General features: G+C 42.8%; 1 protein-coding gene across 1 annotated transcript in view; it reads right to left on the bottom strand.

The window, feature by feature from the left end:
* The window catches only part of Slc17a6 (solute carrier family 17 member 6), a 37,297-nt gene extending 19,562 nt beyond the window's left edge, over positions 1-17,735 (bottom strand). The window contains exons 1-3 of the mRNA XM_051148617.1: positions 16,693-17,735; positions 13,850-14,102; positions 12,283-12,401 (exon numbers count right to left, since the gene is read on the bottom strand). Of these exons, the coding sequence (XP_051004574.1) occupies positions 12,283-12,401; positions 13,850-14,102; positions 16,693-16,778 (458 nt within the window). The 5' untranslated portion in view covers positions 16,779-17,735. The remainder of the gene's footprint in view (positions 1-12,282; positions 12,402-13,849; positions 14,103-16,692) is intronic.
* Positions 17,736-19,066: the final 1,331 nt, after the last annotated feature.

Below are 19,066 nucleotides of genomic sequence, written 5' to 3'. Positions count from 1 at the left end.
GGAGTCTTAGCCTGTGTGGAAAACCATTGTGCTTTCTCTTGTTACACAGTCAAGACCTGCAAAGCATACACAGTTCATCTTTGTACACAGACTTCAAACCCCTGTAAGGCTGGATCCAGAGAGGAGCATCATGCTCAGATAGCAAAGGAAGATTTTCAGAGCACTTCCTATACTTCCTCCCACTATATGAACTCAGCTATTCTTCCAAGAGACTAGCTGCCTGAGTTAGACCTTCACTTCATCTTCTCATTCTACGAATAAGGGATGTGCCTCGGAAAGACTGGCCAAGAAAACAGCAATTAACAAAGCTGAGATTTGAACCTAGACCCGTGCTCTTCCATTATTAGAATATTACCAGTATTCAAAAAGCATGAGGATGGCCCATTCTGTACTAGGAGAGGGAGAGAGAAAAACAAAATGTCCAGAGTAGCATTTTCCACAGTCTAAGAGAAACACAAGTGGGAAACATATTCTACTTAGGTTGACCAAAAAGCCAAGCTTTCACAGAAAAGTGTTTGATCCAGGTCTTGGAGATGAATACAACAAAGATGAAAGAAATTCCAAAAGGGAGAAATAAACCACAAGGGTCCAAGTGGTTGCATTATGGTCAACTGTGAATAATGGATTACATATTAGGTATGTATTAAGTGGTGCCTGGCTTAGCAGATGCCATCCAAGGAGTGCATGGTTTGGCATGATCATCCTACATCTACAGATACACATCTACACAGATGAAGAATGGCTAGATCTCTAGGCAACATTATCTAACAGTAGGTAATCCATCTTTGACTGAAACATCACTGTAGGATACATGGCTGGACCAGAACACAGGACACTGTTGAAGATGACTGAACATGTGGGTCAGGCTATTAGGGAACCAAGAAAAATACTTGTTTAAATGTTGAGTATTACACTGATCATCACATTAAAGGAGGTCCATAGGGTGGAAGACCCACAGTATGGGGCTGTCCTTCTTCTCAGAGAGCAGAAACAAGGGGAAACAGAAACACATGTTGGAACGAAAGACACCATGTTTGTGTGTAGTTGTGTGCCCGTGAGCCCCTGTGCATGCATGTGTACATTGTTATGGAGGCCAAATTGGGGTGTCCTCCTATAGGAGTCATCCATGTTTCATGGGACAGAAACAGCTTGGGACTCACTGTGTAGGCTGCCTGGCAAGCAAGTGGCAAGAATCCAACTGTCTCTGCCTCCCTAGTGGTGGGATTACAAGAGCCTACCACTATACCTAGCATTTTCACATGGGCTCTGGGAATCAAACATAGGCCCTGATGTATGCAGCAAACACTTTACCAACTAACATGTCATCCAGGTGCAAAATTAATGTAATTAAAAGAGGATCAAGAACCAAAATTTTCAGCCTATGCTGCTGGTCAGAATGGCTAAACTGCAAGCATGTTTCATTTGAGGGTATTTACACAACCTAACATTGTGCCAATTAAGAAGGGAGCTAGAGACACAAGTCAGTGGGAAAGAGCACTTGCTCTACTTCCAGAGGACCTCAGTTCAGTACCCAGCATCCATGTTGGTGTTCAGGGGATTTGACACCATTTTTCAGCCAGTGCAGGCATGTGTGATGCATGTGTGCCCAAGTGTGCACATGCAGACACACACATACACACACACACACACACACACACACACACACACACACACACACACAAATAAATATTCTTTAAGAACATAAATTCGCTAGATAAAGTGAGATAATTCAAATACAAATTAGTTTCCTACAGAGAATGCCCTTGGGTGAGTGGTCATCACTTACATTTCTAAGTCTCACTTTTCCCATCTGTAAATACAAACTTTAAAATCCACTCAAGGGAGTACCTACCATAAAGATTAAAAGAACAATCCTTATGTCCCCCACTACCCAGGATCTGCACTAGAGTCCCCCTCACATCCTCCCAGTAGCCTACCTTGACTTTGTTCTCCAGCATGTCAGAAAGGCCTCTGCCTACAGTTTCTCTTTTCTCTGCAGGCCTTCTGTCCCCCCACCCCCACTTTCTCTAGGTCTAATCTCCACCCTCATATCTCGCTGGGCTCCCTCTTTCCAACCTTCCTCTCTTTCTTCAACCACTACCTCTGTCTTTTCTACTTCCTCTTCTGAGTGATATTTGAGTATCCTCCCTTGGATCTTCCTTGTGACTGAGGAGGATATCCTCTAACTAGAGAGGACACTTAGTATATGGAGGGGAACATCAAACCACCCACAAAAACTTGGACCCAGGTGTTACCCCGCTTACAGGATGTGTAGGGATAAATATAGAGCAGATATTGAGGGAGTGTTTGACCAGTGCCTGGTCCAACCCAAGACCCACCCGATGGAGGAAAGCCAACTCCTGACACTATGTTCTGCTCTGCTTGCAGAAAAGGAGCCTAGCAGAGTTGTCCTCTGAGAGGCTCCACCCAGCAACAGCTCAAAACAGATGGTGAGACTCACAGCCAATCCTTGGGCTTGAGGAATCATAGGGAGTCCTGTAGAAAAGTTGGGAGAAGGTGAAAAGGACCTGGAAATGACTCCTGGAAATGGAAAAGGAGCTCCAGAAGACCAACAACAGAACCAACTAACCAGGGCCCTTCGGGGCTTGCTGAGACTGAAGCATTAACCAAAGACCATGCATGGACTGGACCTGGGCCGCTACACAGATGGAGTCAATGAGCAACTCAGGCTCCATATGGATCCTCTAGTGAGGGAAGCAGGGGCTGTCTCTGATGCCAGCTCTTTTATCACTTTCCCTTGGTGGGACTGCCTTGCCAGGCCACAGGGGAGGAGGACACCCTTGGTCCTGGTGTGACTTGATGAGATGGTGTGGATGGGAAGGAGGGAAGCCCCTTTTCTGAGGAGTAGGAGTAGGGGAGGGGAGAGAGGGAGGAAGGGTGGGACTTGGAGGAAAAGAGAGATGAGGCTGTGACCAGGATGTAAAGTGAATAAAAACACAAACAAACAAGTAAAATATAACTTGAAAAAAAAAAAAAAAAAGATGAAAAGAACAGGTTAAGGAAGAGGGCAGTGCTTGTTTCACAGTAACTATCTCTGAATACCACCATTAACATAGAAATGCCTTAACCTCGGATAGACTGCTCAGAGAATTATCATTCCTGAGCCTGCCCTTTCCTTAACAACTTTGCCCCAATTAGATAATGTTATTTCTACAGCCGCAAGTGCACAGTGGTTTCATGTCACACTGACGTTCTAAAAGCATAAAGTGCATGAAATAGATGCAGTGGGAATACAATCTCCCACTGAGTAACACTGGATTGATTGAGATCCATTAGTCTCTTAATCTGTGGCCCCAAACTCCCTCAAAGATATATGATGGGAAATAAGCAATAACATTAGAAAATAGTCCTTTGTAATCCTCGCCTGTCTTTCTTCCTTTATTATTCAATCTTCTCTGTCTGTCTCTGTCTCTCTGTCTCTCTGTCTGCCCCTGTCTGTCTCTGTCTGTCTATCTGTCTGTCTGTCTGTCTGTCTGTCTCCCATACACACACACACAGACACACACACATACACACACACACACACACACACACACCTTTGATTTCCAACTAGTCTCCTTTGACAGATGTCCCTAAAGTGCTTTGTTTTGTTTTGTTTTGTTTTTCCGAGACAAGGTTTCTCTGTGTGACCCCGGCCATCCCAGAACTCCCTCTGTAGACTAGACTGGCAAGTGAAGTGTGAGGATGCTCGGCGTACTGGCCCATGTGAGGAAGGAAGGCAAGAACACAATGCGGAATGTGAGGTGGATAGTTGTGTTAGCCTCTGACTTCCCATGCTCCTCTCCGGGAGAAATATAACAAGTAGGAAGGTGTTTCCTAAACCCCATTCTTTTCCCTTTTTACCCTGCTATGTACAAGGAGGCAAACTCCACTGCCAAGTAGCCAGTCACACATCTGGAAAGATACCTGGCCAAGCTCACTCCCTTCCGCTCGTCAGAGCTCCCGTGCTTCAAGCCCAGGAGAAGCCAGCTTCCCCTTCCCTTGCTTCTGTCTAAAAGCTAGAATGTTTCTAAAAGGAAATGTACCTATTACTTTCTTTTTTTTTTCTAATTTTCATCACTTTTAATTTTTATATTTTAAGACAAGGTCTTAGGTATCCCAGGTTGGCCTTTGATATGTAGCTGAGGCTGCCCTTGAACTCCGAGTCCTCCTGCCTTCCATGTTTTCTAAAAGTAAGAAAATTTACCCAAAATAAATGTTCGTCAATTGGTTAATTTTTATTTTTTGAATTGTAAAAGTTGGTTCTCCAAAGCATTGTAAAAATATTTGTTACTATTGTATATTTAAATATATATTGGAATACCTAAATTAAAAATAAAGTCTTCCAAATAAGTTATACATTTGAACAATAAACTGAAGAACTTTATTTTCTAGATAAATTTCTTAAATATAATTTGAAGTAGTGATATAGTTCTAAAGTAGACAGACATTTCATGTTAGTTAAATTTCCTTTTGATGGCTGATAGCTCACTTCTAACACAGGAACTCACACATGGTGTAACTGAGAGTCAGATGAAGGCTGTGAAAAATCGGAATGGGGACAAAATAAAATGAAGCTTATCAACTAATGTACAATCTATTATTTTCTTTGCTCTATAAAAGCATTAGAAACTTACAGGTGCTCTTAATTTTTCAAAGAGCAATATGAAACAATATGATATAAAATAAAGGACATTTGCTTATTGAAGCTGTTTTTCAAAATAATGAATGTTATGAAAACAATTTGAACTTGGTTTCTTCATTGTTTCCTCAGCTCACATATCAGGGAGAAAATGGATTCTTTCAATTCTTTCAAGTGGAGGACTAATTTCTATTGTTTTTCACTTTCATATTGCACATATGACTACAAATGCATACATGCATACATGACACACAGACAGACAGACAGACAGAAACACACACACACTGATGTTCTCTCTTTTTTAAAATGTATTAATTTTTTGAGAATTTCATGCCAAACATTTTGATATTTCTCCCTCTCCCCTAAGCCCTCGCAGCCCCTCCCCCGTGCTCCACTTTCTCTTATGCATGACAGGATCACACATCCTACAGTCATGCGCAGGACTAGCTTGTAAATAATAAGAGGAGGCTCTGCTTCTAAAGAAGATGGAAACGCTGAGAGATGCAAACAATACTTACATCATAGAGGACCCGACCTATGCATAATTAACACGCTCTGAGGCTGCCAGCAGGGAGATGTAAATTTTTCAGTTGTACACATTTCTGTGATCTCCTGCCCCCAACACCCTGGAGAATTGCCTGCACCCCAGAAATATTTGCCCTGCAGATAGGAAAGCTGGTGGCTTGTCACCCATGCAGAGGACATCCGTCTTCCCTAAATCAATCAACTTGCTGTCATTTGGGCCAAGGCTTGTCCCTTAAGAGGAGAACCCTGTTGTCACCCCAGGTGTGGGACTAATCCCCTCCTGCAGAGTTTGGAAGAATAGACTGATTCAGGCAGTTTTAATGTATTTAATCTAATCAAATCAGGGCCTAGGCACTACCCTTTGTCACATCTGATGCCTGTCCTCATATTAAAAAAAAAAAAAAAAAAAAAAAAAAAGATTGCACAGTCTGGAGGCAGCCCTCTGGGTCCCTTGGTACATCATTAAGTTGTAAAAATGACTTCATCACTCACGACAGAGAAATTAGACTGCCCGATGGTGGCATAAGGCAGCAGGAGAATTATCCTACCAGCTGCCTACCTGACTTTCTTGATCAGCCCTCCCTGCTACCCCCACCCAGAAACTGCAGTGCAGCAGCAGCAGTAGCAGCAGAATGGTGCAATGTAGAAACCAGAGCTGGGAGGGGCTGAGGGGTTTGCAGAATTGAGAGAGATAGAAGGAAAAAAAAAAAAAAAAAAAAAAAAGGCCTCTGTCAGCAAAGCATGTGCAAGTCCTTGGAGACTCCTCTCCCTCCAGCCTATCTTTTCATCATTCATCTGGTGGTAAAGGGTATTTTCTTTTGTTAGAAAAAAAATAATAAAAGGTCCCATTACCCCAGACACCTAACCTATCGGGCCCACAATGGCAAAGCAGCTAGGTGTTTGATAGGCTACTAGGTAAGTGGGATAGAAAAGGCAACCTCTGACCCCACAAGACTGGGTACATAGAAACCTCTTCCACCACCAAGGATGGTGGTCCCCTGCAGCAAGCTTCATGCTTGGAATCTGAATGATTTTCTCATGCAGAAGAGATTGAAAAGATTTCTCACTGAGGGCTAAGTAACCGCATCTAGATGTGGACATGGCAGTAAATGGGTGAGTAGAGATGGGGAAAGAGCAAGACAGACAGATTATAGATATGTGGTCAATCGATACTGATAGACAATAGATAATAGATAGATGGGTGAAAGATAGAAATAGACTATAGAAAAGAACAAAGACAGATACCAGTAGATGCATACATAGATAGATACACAGGCTATGGTGACTGTGTATGTTTGATGTCAGGTCTCAGGAACTCCTTTCTAGAGCTCATTCTGACATATTAAGTGAATATATTAATATACCTTTGATAATTTATATCTTAGAAGAAGAGGAAACTAGCAAAATTTGCTCAGACCTAGATCTAAGACAATCAAGACAATGTGCAGTTGCTAATGCTAAAAATGACATTCTTTTCTTTCTAAAAATTGAACTAACAAAACATTTTTTTTTTTTTTTATAATCAGGGAAGACAGAAAAGTCTACCTAAAGTATTTAATTTTTATAAAGGAAAACGCACGTGCATTCTGGGTATTTTCACTTTTAGGTATATATTACTGTCTGTTTTCCATTAGAAAAATGAATTGAGTTATGTTAGTCAAAATCTCAAGGAAGGATACTTTCTTTCTTTTTTCTTTCTTTTTTCAAACAAAAATGTCTAATTCCTTGCAGTCATTCTGCAATCTTCCATGAGTCTAGATGGACAAAGGAGTGAATGGGGAGGAAAATAACTAAATGCCTCTTTTCTCCTGCAGAACTTTAACCATTCCTCTGAGCCATTGTCAAACATGAAGTCCATCTCTTCAAGGAAAAGAACAGAATCACACTATAGCAAAGGAGTTTAGAAGCCAAAATACCCAAACACTCTCACATTGGTATACACACACACACACACACACAGAGAGAGAGAGAGAGAGAGAGAGAGAGAGAGAGAGAGAGAGAGAGAGAGAGAGAGAGAGAGAGAGAGAGAGACAGAGAGAGAGAGAGAGGGAGGGAGGGAGGGACAGACTAGAGATACATAGAGAGACACATAGGGACACAGAAACACACACACAGATAGACACACACACTCTAAACCCACAGAGAAGACAGACACATACAAACAGATATACACATAGACACAGAAGCACAGTGTGTTTCTTCTCCTGTTCAAAAAGAGGACAAATCTAAGAATCCCTCAGGCCTGTGATCCCTAATTCATGGATTTATCCCCTGGATTTGAGGCGTGACAGATTGGAGTCCTCCATTCAAGGAGCAGATGACTCAGCCTGCCTCTGTAAGTGAACCTCACAATGGAGCACACAGTGGTGTGTAGAATACTGCACCTCCTGTAGGATTAGTTCCTAACCCTCCACTTCAGGAGCCTGAGCTCTAGATGGGGTCCCTTTGCTACCTAGGAAATGTCATGCCCTCTCTGACTGTGTAGTTCATGTCTGTCTGTAAGATGGAAGAGATGAGCCAGATGAACTCTGTCCAGCTTTAACAGGGGTCCGGGTCAAAGGGGAAGACTATGCTGTAACTAAGTATGGCTCACTTCGCCATCATTTAGCCAAATGAACATCTTAAAAATTAAGGACTTTTTTTTTCTCTAGGAAAAGTCAATTATAAGGACAAGGAATTCCATGCAAAAAAACCAAAACGATGCACTGTGGATTGAGTGTTCTTAACTGGAGGACAGGAGAAGGGAGACATGATTGTGGCTTCAAAGCAGAAGTCTAAGCCTGAACTTGAATTTCTCCAGCTGTGTTTAGCAGGCTATGTCTCAAAGGTAACATATACTGCATCTCCAACGCTTTCTACGTGCTTGGCCAAAACTTCCATTTTAAAAATAGCCATTTTAAAGCTTTTAATGAAGTTTTTATAATTTTAGTGATCAACAATTTAATTCTAAATAATCATTTTGGGAGAATTAATTCTAAAAGCAGAAAAACAACACATGACCATAGATGTTATTTCAGTGGAAATAATTCCTTTACCTTCCTAATAGCAAGAGGGAATTTTAAGGCAAATACAGTCATGGTCATAGAATATTTCCTTCTTTCATTTCTTTTTTTTTTTTAAGTTTAGGATTATGGCAATAACAACTTATAGCAGCCAGCAATTACATAGCTCCAGACCTTCCCCATCTCTATAGGCAGCCTCTTGTTTAGCTGTGAGGACAGCAAAATGAAGCAGGTACTTTGGTTTTTACAAGAAGGCAAAGGACAAGAGAAGACATTTGTGCCCCTAAGTTGTTAAGTAACATATTCTGGATTTTGAACTCAGAAGGTTTGTCTTTGGAGACTAAATCTTACTTGTTTTAATTTCTTGAGCCGAATATGCATCACAGCCCCATACTATTCAAGATGGTAGCAGTGTCACCATAAGAATACAAACAAGCAAAGAGAAACAGAGATAAATGCTGCACTGCTGTGGCTCACACCTCATGTAAAAGGGAAGGCGTTAGACCAAGAGAAACATAAGGCGGTCTTGCGATCAGGCTGCTTGGCATCGCATATTAAGAAATTGAGAGAACGGAAGTAGGTAGGGGAACTAGTATTCAAATAATATTGGCATGTACAGTTACATTCTTACACATTGAAAATATATTCACAAACTTCCTTGGTCTTCTTTAGTTATGCCTTGCCAAAAAAAAAAATCTAATTATGTCCCTGTAATTAAACACTTGCTACAGCCCCTTCCAATAGCCTAAAAGCAGGGCAAACACCCTCCTGGGTAACTCTACATATGTAAGTATCTAAATTACCCCAAGTCTCATGAGTCCTGTGCTATCTTTTTAATTAATTTGCCCCAACATTTTTGTCACTGTTTTAACTATGTCTTCACCTTAAAACATTACTGATTTTTTTTTTTTAAAGGAACCTTCCTTTGAAATGCCATCTTAAGTGCCTCCGTGGAGGTGACTATAGTCTTCCTCTCCACAATTTGGAGTAACCCTTTAAGGGAGAACAAAGGACTGGGGGGGGGAGGGGCGTGGGGTGTAGTAAGAAGCACTCTAGTGAACTGGATGTCTTCCCTACTTACTCGATCAGCAACCCCTCTTAATGAACAGGAATGAAGAATACTTAGAATTTGATCAATAAAAAGACCCAGGTTCTGAGTCCTGAACCAAGAATAAAGCTGTCGTATCAAGAAAATGGAGACGTGCAACGTGCTGTTTCTTTTCCATTGAGAAATTAGCGGAGAGCAAAGCTAGGCTCCCTTCTCCCACTAGGAGCTGTCCCTACACGCCTTTCCTCCCGAAGAGCAAAGGCAAACAAGCTCCAAAGAGCCAGTGTGCAGCAAGAGGGAAGTGAAGCTGCCCCTGGATTCTGCCCCCAGGGAAATCTTAGTCTACAAGAAGGAACACTGTGAATGAACCGTCGGCAGGGAAGTCTCTAGGGCAGAGACCTGCCCTGTGGTATTTTATACTATTTCTGGAAAAGGAAAATAATAGGAGATATTCAGTTTTTTCCCAATCAGTTCTACAAAAATCTCAGGTATTCCTGTGTAGAAATCTTGGTCAAAATCCTAACTACAGTTGCTAGCACAAGCTGCACATTCAAAAACACATTAAAGAACAGACACATCTGGGTGGCTGAATTATTTATGATTTTGGTCATCTTTCTTTAACATTTTTCCCCATTCTTTTTCTTATCGAGCCACTAAAGCCTTTATAAACAGAAAAGAAAATGTCCATGCACTCTGACCTATTTTCACAGGAAGCTTACATCTGCTTAGGCTTCTTATATTATGCAACTGAAGGAAATATGTCAAAACTCCGAGGTGTGTGTCTCTCTAAACCTGTATCTTCACATTACTTTAATACATTTATCAACTTTCTTAATCTGGTAGAAGTTAAAATATCAAGTTTGGAGGAGGTATCTAGTCTCTCTCTCTCTCTCTCTCTCTCTCTCTCTCTCTCTCTCTCTCTCTCTCTCTCTTTAAATACATTTAAACATAAAAAGAATTGGATCCAAATTAGAATTCTCAAGCTTTGAAGTGTTTCCTTGGAAGAAAGCATCCCAGCTACTGACTCAGTAGTCCAATGTTACTAAACAGGCCATCACAATCGGCAGAGGCTTGCTTAAAGAAAAAAAAAAAAAAAAAAAAAAAAAAAAAAAAAAAAAAGCAATCAGGAAAACCTGTTTTTTCTGACTGCCCGCAGTCATGAAGAGGTAGGACTAGAATCCTTGGAGTTCTTCCTGGCAGGAGCTCTGGCAGGCGTTCTGTAAGCACTTTAGTTTTTGGCAAGCTGAATACCCAGGCTGTCACTCTTAAAGGCTATCATAATTATGACATCTAGGTGAGATTTTCGATATCATTTGGGATTATTTGCTTTTTTGTTTGTTGATTGCTCTGTTGATTGTTCCCTCGTTTAAAAATATTTCACATATGCAGATTTAGAGTATCTTTCGGGAAAATATGTCCTTTTTAAAAAATAATTTTGGGGAAAAAATAAAGAAACCATTTATCCTAGATTCGAGAATCAAGAGTGTTGCTATGTGTGCGTAATCACTAAGTGTCAACAAAGTTAATATTTTCTTTTTAAAAAATTCTTCCAGGTATTAAGTTGCTCCTTATCACGTTAATAAAACTGGCTTCCAATTTACAGAGGAAAGCTACCTGCTGGGTCTGAGTGCCGGGTGCCCTTACCTGATATAGATCATATTCAAAAGATATCATTTTTAAATTATAATGATAATATATTTACTATCTTTAAGATTTATTTTTATTTATTTTTCAACCATTTTAATTAATTTATTCAGATTACAATTCAATTGTTCTTCCATCACTGTATCCTTCCGTTCCTCCTACCCTCTCACCCCCGCCCTATTACCCTCCCTTAGGTCCACGTCCGAGGGGGATCTCCTCCCCCACTTTATGGTCGCAGGCTAACAAGTCTCATCACAAGATATCTTAACCTATCTGTTGCACTCTCCTTTCCACATTTTGATCAGCAGTCCTGAAATCTACAATCTAAACGCCTAGGATAAAATTCCAAGAATTCTTCGGGAGATCTGGAGACCCGTCAGCCATGTCCTGCTGGACCGGCGGATAAGCCGGGAGATGAGGTCAGGAGATGCAGGTGAGTGCTAGGGACAACAAAAATTCGGGCCTTGCAGCTAACCTTCGGGAGCGGGTTGCCTTCCAGTTCCCAAATGGTTGCAGACATAGTGGAGGGGAGAGGGGGAATTAACACCTCCAGGGTCTGAAGAAAGGCCCCAAATCCTTATGGTAGATTTGTAAGCCAGGGACTGAGAGAGCTGAGTGCTCAGCTCGGCTCAGACTCAAAAAGGGAGGTTAGTTTTGTTGTTGTTGTTGTGGTTGTTTTTACTAAAATGCACTCAATGAAGCAAATAGAAATGTCTCTTGCCCTCCAATAGGCATGCCTTCCTCCTTGGTATTGCCACCCACAAATTTTATGCTTCAGGGGTGTTTGTGTTGGTGGACCTTGGGGGAGGCATGCCTCCCTGAAAGCTGGCTTAAAAGGACTATGGTTCCCGCCACCGCTGCAGGATTGGAGGCCAGAGGCCAAGGGACGCAGCTGAGCTGCTCAGCTCACTCCCGCCCCTAAGCACAGAGCTCATTAACAGGTGGAATCGCACTCGCAGAGCCCTAGATCCCGCCTGCGTCCATAGAAACAAATCCTTCAGGCTCACAACACCAGACGAGCTAGCTTTGGGGCTAGCCTTTGACGCCCTCCTAGAGGTCCGCACCACCAGGGCACCTGTCGGGGTACTCCCTTCCTCTTCCACTAGTGCCTCTTACAGCACCGCCCCACCTTTGCGTCGTCCAACACAGACACCAACCGCGCCCCCTGCTCTACTCGAAGGCACCCGGGCCTTTCTCTTACAAGCATGCCTAGAGTCGCTCTGCGTGACTGACACCTCAGCATCCCTCTTGGAGAACCTGAGCCCTTTTATCTCCGGAAGGTGCTGCATTCAGCTCAACTGCCTGGAAGGCGTGTCCAGAGACAAGGAGACGCCCCTAGGGAGTTTCCAAAATCCTAAGGCGGTCTAGAATAGGTGCAAACAGGAGCTGGGAGACCCAAGCACGCACTCCCGTAGCATTACCTGTTAGCAGCTAGGCGTGATGCGATATATCCACCCGGAATCTGGGTGATGATGTAGCCCCAGAAGAAGGACCCGTGAATCATCCCCACGGTTTCTGGGTCCCAGTTAAATTTGGCTTTCTATAGAAATAGAGGAAAAACACAAAGAAACAACAGATCAGGGGAGGCACTGGGAAAAACGAAGTCAGTGCACACAATTCACTTTTGGTGGTCTACGTGACAGGGACCTTTACCCACTCCAGACATTTTCTTCAATACTAAAGCCAGTGGTTTAATTTTCGTTTCATAACACAATTGTTTCGGACAAGAGACGTTCTTTTTTTTTTTTTTTTTTTTTTTTAAGGTATGGTGGTTCACAATGAAGTATGGGCTCCCAGGCTTCTTTGGGAATTGGACCGCCATCAGTGAGGCTGGGACCTCAATTGGTGGAGAAATTTTGAAGCCGAGTCTAAGACGTTTGGACTCTGGGAAGAGAATATTGCTTTCGGTCCTTTTGGCTGCTGTCAGCCAATAAGAATGAGGCTGACCGACTCCCCAGAACAGAACAGAATACTACCCTGAAGACCCACGCATGGACAAGAAGGCTAGAAAGGCTTGGAAAAGATGTCTTCCCTAAATCTGGATGGGTAGAACAAAAAGGTTTGGAAACAGTCTCCCAGTGAGTTTGGAGAAGTTCTGTGGTGATCCTGGGGTTTGGGGGGGGATGGAGCACAATTTAAGGGTTTGTTTCGGAGCTGTGTGAGTGTTAAGGCCTGATTGCCTAGAACACACTGTGCCACAGCACAAGGTGGGGCCTTCAAGAAACCCGAGCCAAATACCTGCAAGATACTGTAAAAGACCAAGCTCTTGCCTTGCGCAGGAAACTGGGAATGCGATTTTTCTCTCTTGCAATGAAAATTTCCTGGCTACCGTGGGGCCCTAAAGGGCACAAGGACACTAACTGGGCTCTCCAGAGTTCTCCTGAGCAGATCTACTACTTTTCCCGGGAAAAGACTTTTGTAACCTTCAGGTCACCTTCGCCCACGAGGCATCACTGCGGAATACACACTGTAAGGTTGCCGCAGTGTACACTCTGGCGGCGCAGACTTCTGCACCCACAGCTTCTCTTCCAGACTGAGCCCTAAGCCTTTCAGAAAGACCTCTTTGTCAAAGCTGATATGCAATGCTGATTGAACAGCGGGGCTTCCTGTTTGTTTTAGTTTGATACCTAAACACGGTTTTGTTGGGGGGGGGGGGGGGCGGACGGGTCTGGAGGAATCCAGGAGGACAACATAATGTTACGCCCTTCCAGTAAACGGGAAAATGTTTCTTTTTAGATTTGGTTTACATTTCTAACCTTCAGCTGTCATTCTTTACACAAGTGTAGGTAGTCAGGCGCTATTTTATGCTTTGCAAATGAGGGATGAAAGGCCAGGATCAGAGTGGTCCTTTCTAGGATGGCGGAACAAGAGAAGCCTTAGATAGCATGCAAGCCTTCTTCTATCAGTGGGGAAATCCAGCTTAGACAGGTGAGTGGCTGTGAGTCAGCCTTCGGAAGGAGTCCCCTCCAGGGCTCGGCTAATGCCCACCTCCTTAATAACTTTGCCTCCGCGGTGGATGGTGCTGTTGTTGACCATGTCCACGATGGCCACGCCCAGGTTACAGCGGATACCAAAGGAGATACAGAAGCCGAGGCCGCTCATGATGGCTATGATGTAGCGGCGTGGCAGGCCGAAGCAAGTGCAGTCGCATAGCGGAGCCTTCTTCTCAGGCACCTCCAGGGGCTTGCCGTCCTCTGTCAGTTCGATGGTCTCCCGGGTGTCCTGCTTCTTTTCCAGCACCCTGTGTTTGGATTAAGGAACAACGACGCTTATGGCTATGCACCTCCCCCATAGTGTAAGGAACAAAGGTGCCCTAAACCCCGGGATTCGGCTCCTTAACCCTTAGGCGCTGAGAAGCTGGTCTCTGAATGCTGATAATATAGAACTTAGGACCTTATATAGTCTGTGAAATTCTTTATCTTCCTTAGTAGGCAGGGACTCCTACACCTTAACACCGCCAGGCCAAACTCAGTGAACCCCAGTTCTGTCATTTTTGCGTGTCTCAGTTTACATACATCCCCCTTGGACCTAACCTGTAGGGTCACCGGGGGTTAGGAGAGGGTGCTATGCCTGCTGCTAGGTGCTTTGCTCTAGACTACTACCAGTCCTTTCCAATAACTCAATTATATCAAAAGCTTGCAAAAGGGCCTGGCAAGATCAGAGGCAACTCCACCCAGCTGAAGTGGCTTGAGGACCACCTGCTCACTCTACCCCAGGGTAGAGCGGCTTTCCTTACCCTAGCAAACACTTCCCAGTCTTCTATCTTGGGGTATCATTTCAACATTCCCTCCTGCTTCTCTCTCTCTCTCTCTCTCTCTCTCTCTCTCTCTCTCTCTCTCTCTCTCTCTTTCTCTCTCTTCCCGACTCCAGTTAGAAACAAAGGCCTCAGCAGCATATGGCTGACACCTCAGCTTCCTTCCTACAACATGAATAATTAATCATTCACAATCTTGCGTCATTACTATCTCAGCTTCAACACACTGTAAAATACCGCGGGCCCATTTCCAGACCCAGAAAATGAGATTCCCAGATTTACCAAGGGGTGCCCACACCACTGTCTGTACGAAGAAGAAGAAGAAGAAGAAGAAGAAGAAGAAGAAGAAGAAGAAGAAGAAGAAGAAGAAGAAGAGACCTCATTTACAAAAGGAAAGAAAACATTTCATAAAACATGTCTCTTCTCAACCAATTTCCTTTAGGCCCTTTTCTTTAAGGGAGTAGGGAAGGATAAGAGAATTGGAATGATAGAATGGCCTTAATAAAACTTGTGCTCTTCTTATACCTAATATAGCCATAAAATGTCTAACTTTATAAAAAGAACAGGCTGGAAGGTAATAGTCATCTCTCAATGAGACTGGTATTTTGATATTTAAAGTGTCTTCACTTACAATTGACAAACCCTTTCTCCATCCATCTTGTAGTTACTTTTGATCATGTGTCACCATTAAATGACACACTATTGTACACCCACACACACAAAGATGAAGCCTGTGGAATATTAACATCAATTCACAGCATGTATAGCTTAGAAGATGGCTGCTAAGAAACTTGAAGCTATCTTCCAAATTCTATCGAATTCCATTGCAGAACAGGCCATCCAGCTGTCTGTGGCTATGCTATGTGGGTGTTTATCACAGATATACAACCCAAGTACTACGAATGCTGCAGTGATTTTTTTTCTTGTAAGAAAGCAATTTAACCAATTTGATAATTTTTGCCTTGGCTTTATATGCCTGAATTTGCAACCTTGACCTCTGTACCTGAGCTCCCCACCCCACAGCAGCTTCTGAGCAGCTTCTGAGCAGCTGCGGGACTGCAGGATGCTTGCAGCATCCAGTGCCGCAGAGGTGCGTGATGGTGTCTACTGAAGCCCACCAGAGCTAAGAAACATGGAAAATAGGGCTGTACATTGGTCATCATGTTTACCACTCTCACGGACAGCAGAGGCTTCAGTTTCCAAATGTGAAAATGAATGTTTTTCAAAACTCATTTTCCTACTGTGTTTGCTTTCTCGTTGATTTTGCTTGTATCAGTGACAAATAATAGTATTCATAGACTATTTAACACATCTGGAAGAACCTGAATTCATGCAAAGTACAGTGTGCTTAGCACAGTAATTGCAAGAAGGATAACATTTAATTTCTTTCTATTACTTTCAAAGTATTTTTGCAGTTTACTATTCTGGTTGTTCTTAAATCACTGTGACTTTTCCCACACAAGAGACAAACTCCTAAAAATAGCAAACAAATAATAATAATGCATATATAATATTTTAGATTTAAGAGAAAAACTTCCATGATCAATTATTGATATATTTTGATCTTGTTTCCTTCAATACAGAATTTCCCATGAGAGAATTTTTCACTATACATTTGTAGCTGAGATCTAGATTTCTTTAGAAATTATTATTTTAAAGGGGTTTGGCTTTTGTTATTCATTTGCCTAGATCAACAGAATTTTATTTGGAGAATTTATAAGGAGAAAAAAAAAGGACAGTTTCTGAGCAGGTGCTGAATGAACATTTTTAGGATTACAAAGGAGGATTAAGAGCTGGATTGGAACACATGAGAATCCCCAGGTAATGAAACAAAATCACACACACACACACACACACACACACACACACACACACACACACACACCAGACAGGCTCATTTAGTACCACATTCCTGCATTCATAAACAGGTTTCCAGTGGAGCCTTGCTTCAGCAATGGGCAACAAAAAGACTTTTCCACCATGTTATAATCTCTCTAAGTAAGAAAGCTTTACAGAAATGGCCTGTTCAGAGTCTGTCATGGTGAGCTCAGGTAAGCACCGGGTTGCTTTCTCTTACCTGTAGATCTGGCCGAGGGATTTTCCAGCAAAATTCTTTATGCCTTCTTTCCCCGGGGCCAAAATCCTTTGTTTTACCGACTCCATTCTTGTAAAGACTGGTCTCCAGCCTTGCCAGATTTAAATTGTGGTGGCTATGAAAGGCGAGTTCTGCGCATAGTCTTAATTGGTTAAGGTAGGGCTTTTTCTTCTCAGCAAACAGAGGTGAGCTTTCCAGCAAGGCTGGGAGTTAGAAAGGGGAGGGAGAGCGAGGAAGAGAGTACAACAGAATAGCTGCATACAGCCCACGGGTTTCCTAATAGGAGAATTGGTACACACAGTCACAAAGTCTCATTGGAAGGGGAGGATCCGGTGGCCTAGGGCGCGCGCAGTGCCGTGGTATTTGGGCGGGTGCTGATGAGTCCCCGTTCTGGAAGTCACCTCACCGAAAAACAACGTAGATTCCGGGTTTGAAGTCTTATTGCAATCAATTCGCCGTCTTTTAATCAAATTGACCAGAAACGTCATCGAACCCTTGTGCTAGCGAAAAAGCAAAAGAGCTCTGTTGTCTAAAATGGTGACTTTGCACATCAGAGCTCATAGGTCTCAGAACCCTTGGGAGCATCCCAGGCCTCAGGTGAGCAACGGTGCTGTTAGCTTCCTGCTTTAGTGTGGTCTCCTCCCATCGCGCCGGCGTAATTGTGCTCTGCGGCAGAGTGGCAGAGTGGAATTAAAACTCAGAATGTTAGCTGCTTTTTGCGAACGTGAGTGAATAACAGACACACAGCTGTGATTTAGGCAGCGTCAAGGGAGACCTTCCATTAAAGCCGACCGCGCCCGTCCGCGCGCGTCACAGCAGAACATTTCAGCACCACGGACAGAGGAAGTTCAGGAACCAGGGACGCTGCTTTTTGGCTTACCAGCCTGCCAGCTTCCTAGGGGAGCTGGGCAGATCGCCCTGACTAAAGGCCTTTCCAGGGCTCTTCAGGAACGGATGCTATGGAAACCAAGTGGGGAGATGTCATCGTCTGCAGAGTTCTCAGGAGGAAGACTGCATTTGATTCTGCAAGAGAAGAGGGCTTTATTAAACATTGACAAGTTACTCGGCTTGGTCACCCATTGCCACACCAGCCCTGACAGCATGGCGGGGGAAGCAACACTGCAGAAGCTTCTACTTAGGTGTGTGGTATCCAGGTGAACATCTAGTCACCTCTTATATAAAGTATATGTTTATGGGATGCATAATAATAATTTTTGTGTGTTTGACTCAACCCGTAAGAAGAACAAGAAAGGATATAGAAAGAATGAAATGGAGGGAGACAATGAAGAGAGAGAAGGAGGAGAGAGAGAGAGAGGAAATGACAGATGTAACCTTCCAAATAAAAGACAGGCAGTTTGATATGAGCTCTTTGCAATTCTAAGCTTCTTTAATTAGCTAATACACAACACAATACTGAATTATCTCTACACGTAAAATGTACCTATTCTCAGCAAATAATAATTGACACTGTTTTAAAATTTTACTTCAATATATTTCCACTCCACTGGAATCTTATTTTTCCCCTTTATGACACCTACTCTCAAGTGACTGGTTATTTTTGTTGTTGTTTGTCTGTTTTCACAGAGGATTACACAAGATTTTCCATCTTGGTGTCATTTGTATAACATCAGTCAACTTATTTAATTAAGCAAAACAACTAGATTGTGCTGAATTGGTGTGCATTATTAATGCCTTTCACATGGTTCACAGCCCTCTTAAATGCAGCTCAGGCAAGTGCTTATGAAACAGGCTGGCCTTGAGCTACTTCCTCAAGGTCAAACTCTGGAAGCTCTTTAAACCATCAGGCATGGGTTTACAGAGAGATTATTGGATTATCCCTAAAGTTACATGAAGAATCACATCCCATGACTATTCCAAATGATATATAGAAAATGTATTTCCCAAAGAGAGAAATGAACACACACACACACACACACACACACACACACACACACACAAATAGCTAAAACCCATTTGCAATTGTTAAATCCAGTGTCTGTAAAATTGTACTTCACTAGGAAGTCTGGTTAAGAAAGAATACCAGGATAATATTTCTGTTATCTTTGTATACATGCATTATGTGAATATGTTATATATTAAATATATATATTGTTAAAACTGTGAAGCCATCTTCAAAAATATCCCCGGAAGGCCACAAAGTGCCATGTCATTTCATAGAAGACTGGGTATAAAGGGTAAAGTTCTTATCAAATTGTCTCATCACAAAGTCTCAAGCCCCTTAGAACTTATTTCACATGGGTATCTTTCAAAATACAGGTTTCAGTGAGGCACCATGGTGCACACCTGTAATCCCAGCACTCAGTGAGGCAGGAGCTAGCCAGTCGCTGTGAGTTGG

Source organism: Acomys russatus, chromosome 7 (assembly GCF_903995435.1).
Source record: "Acomys russatus chromosome 7, mAcoRus1.1, whole genome shotgun sequence".
NCBI classification, from domain to species: Eukaryota; Metazoa; Chordata; class Mammalia; order Rodentia; family Muridae; genus Acomys; species Acomys russatus.
This window is presented reverse-complemented; position numbering and strand designations above follow the sequence as displayed.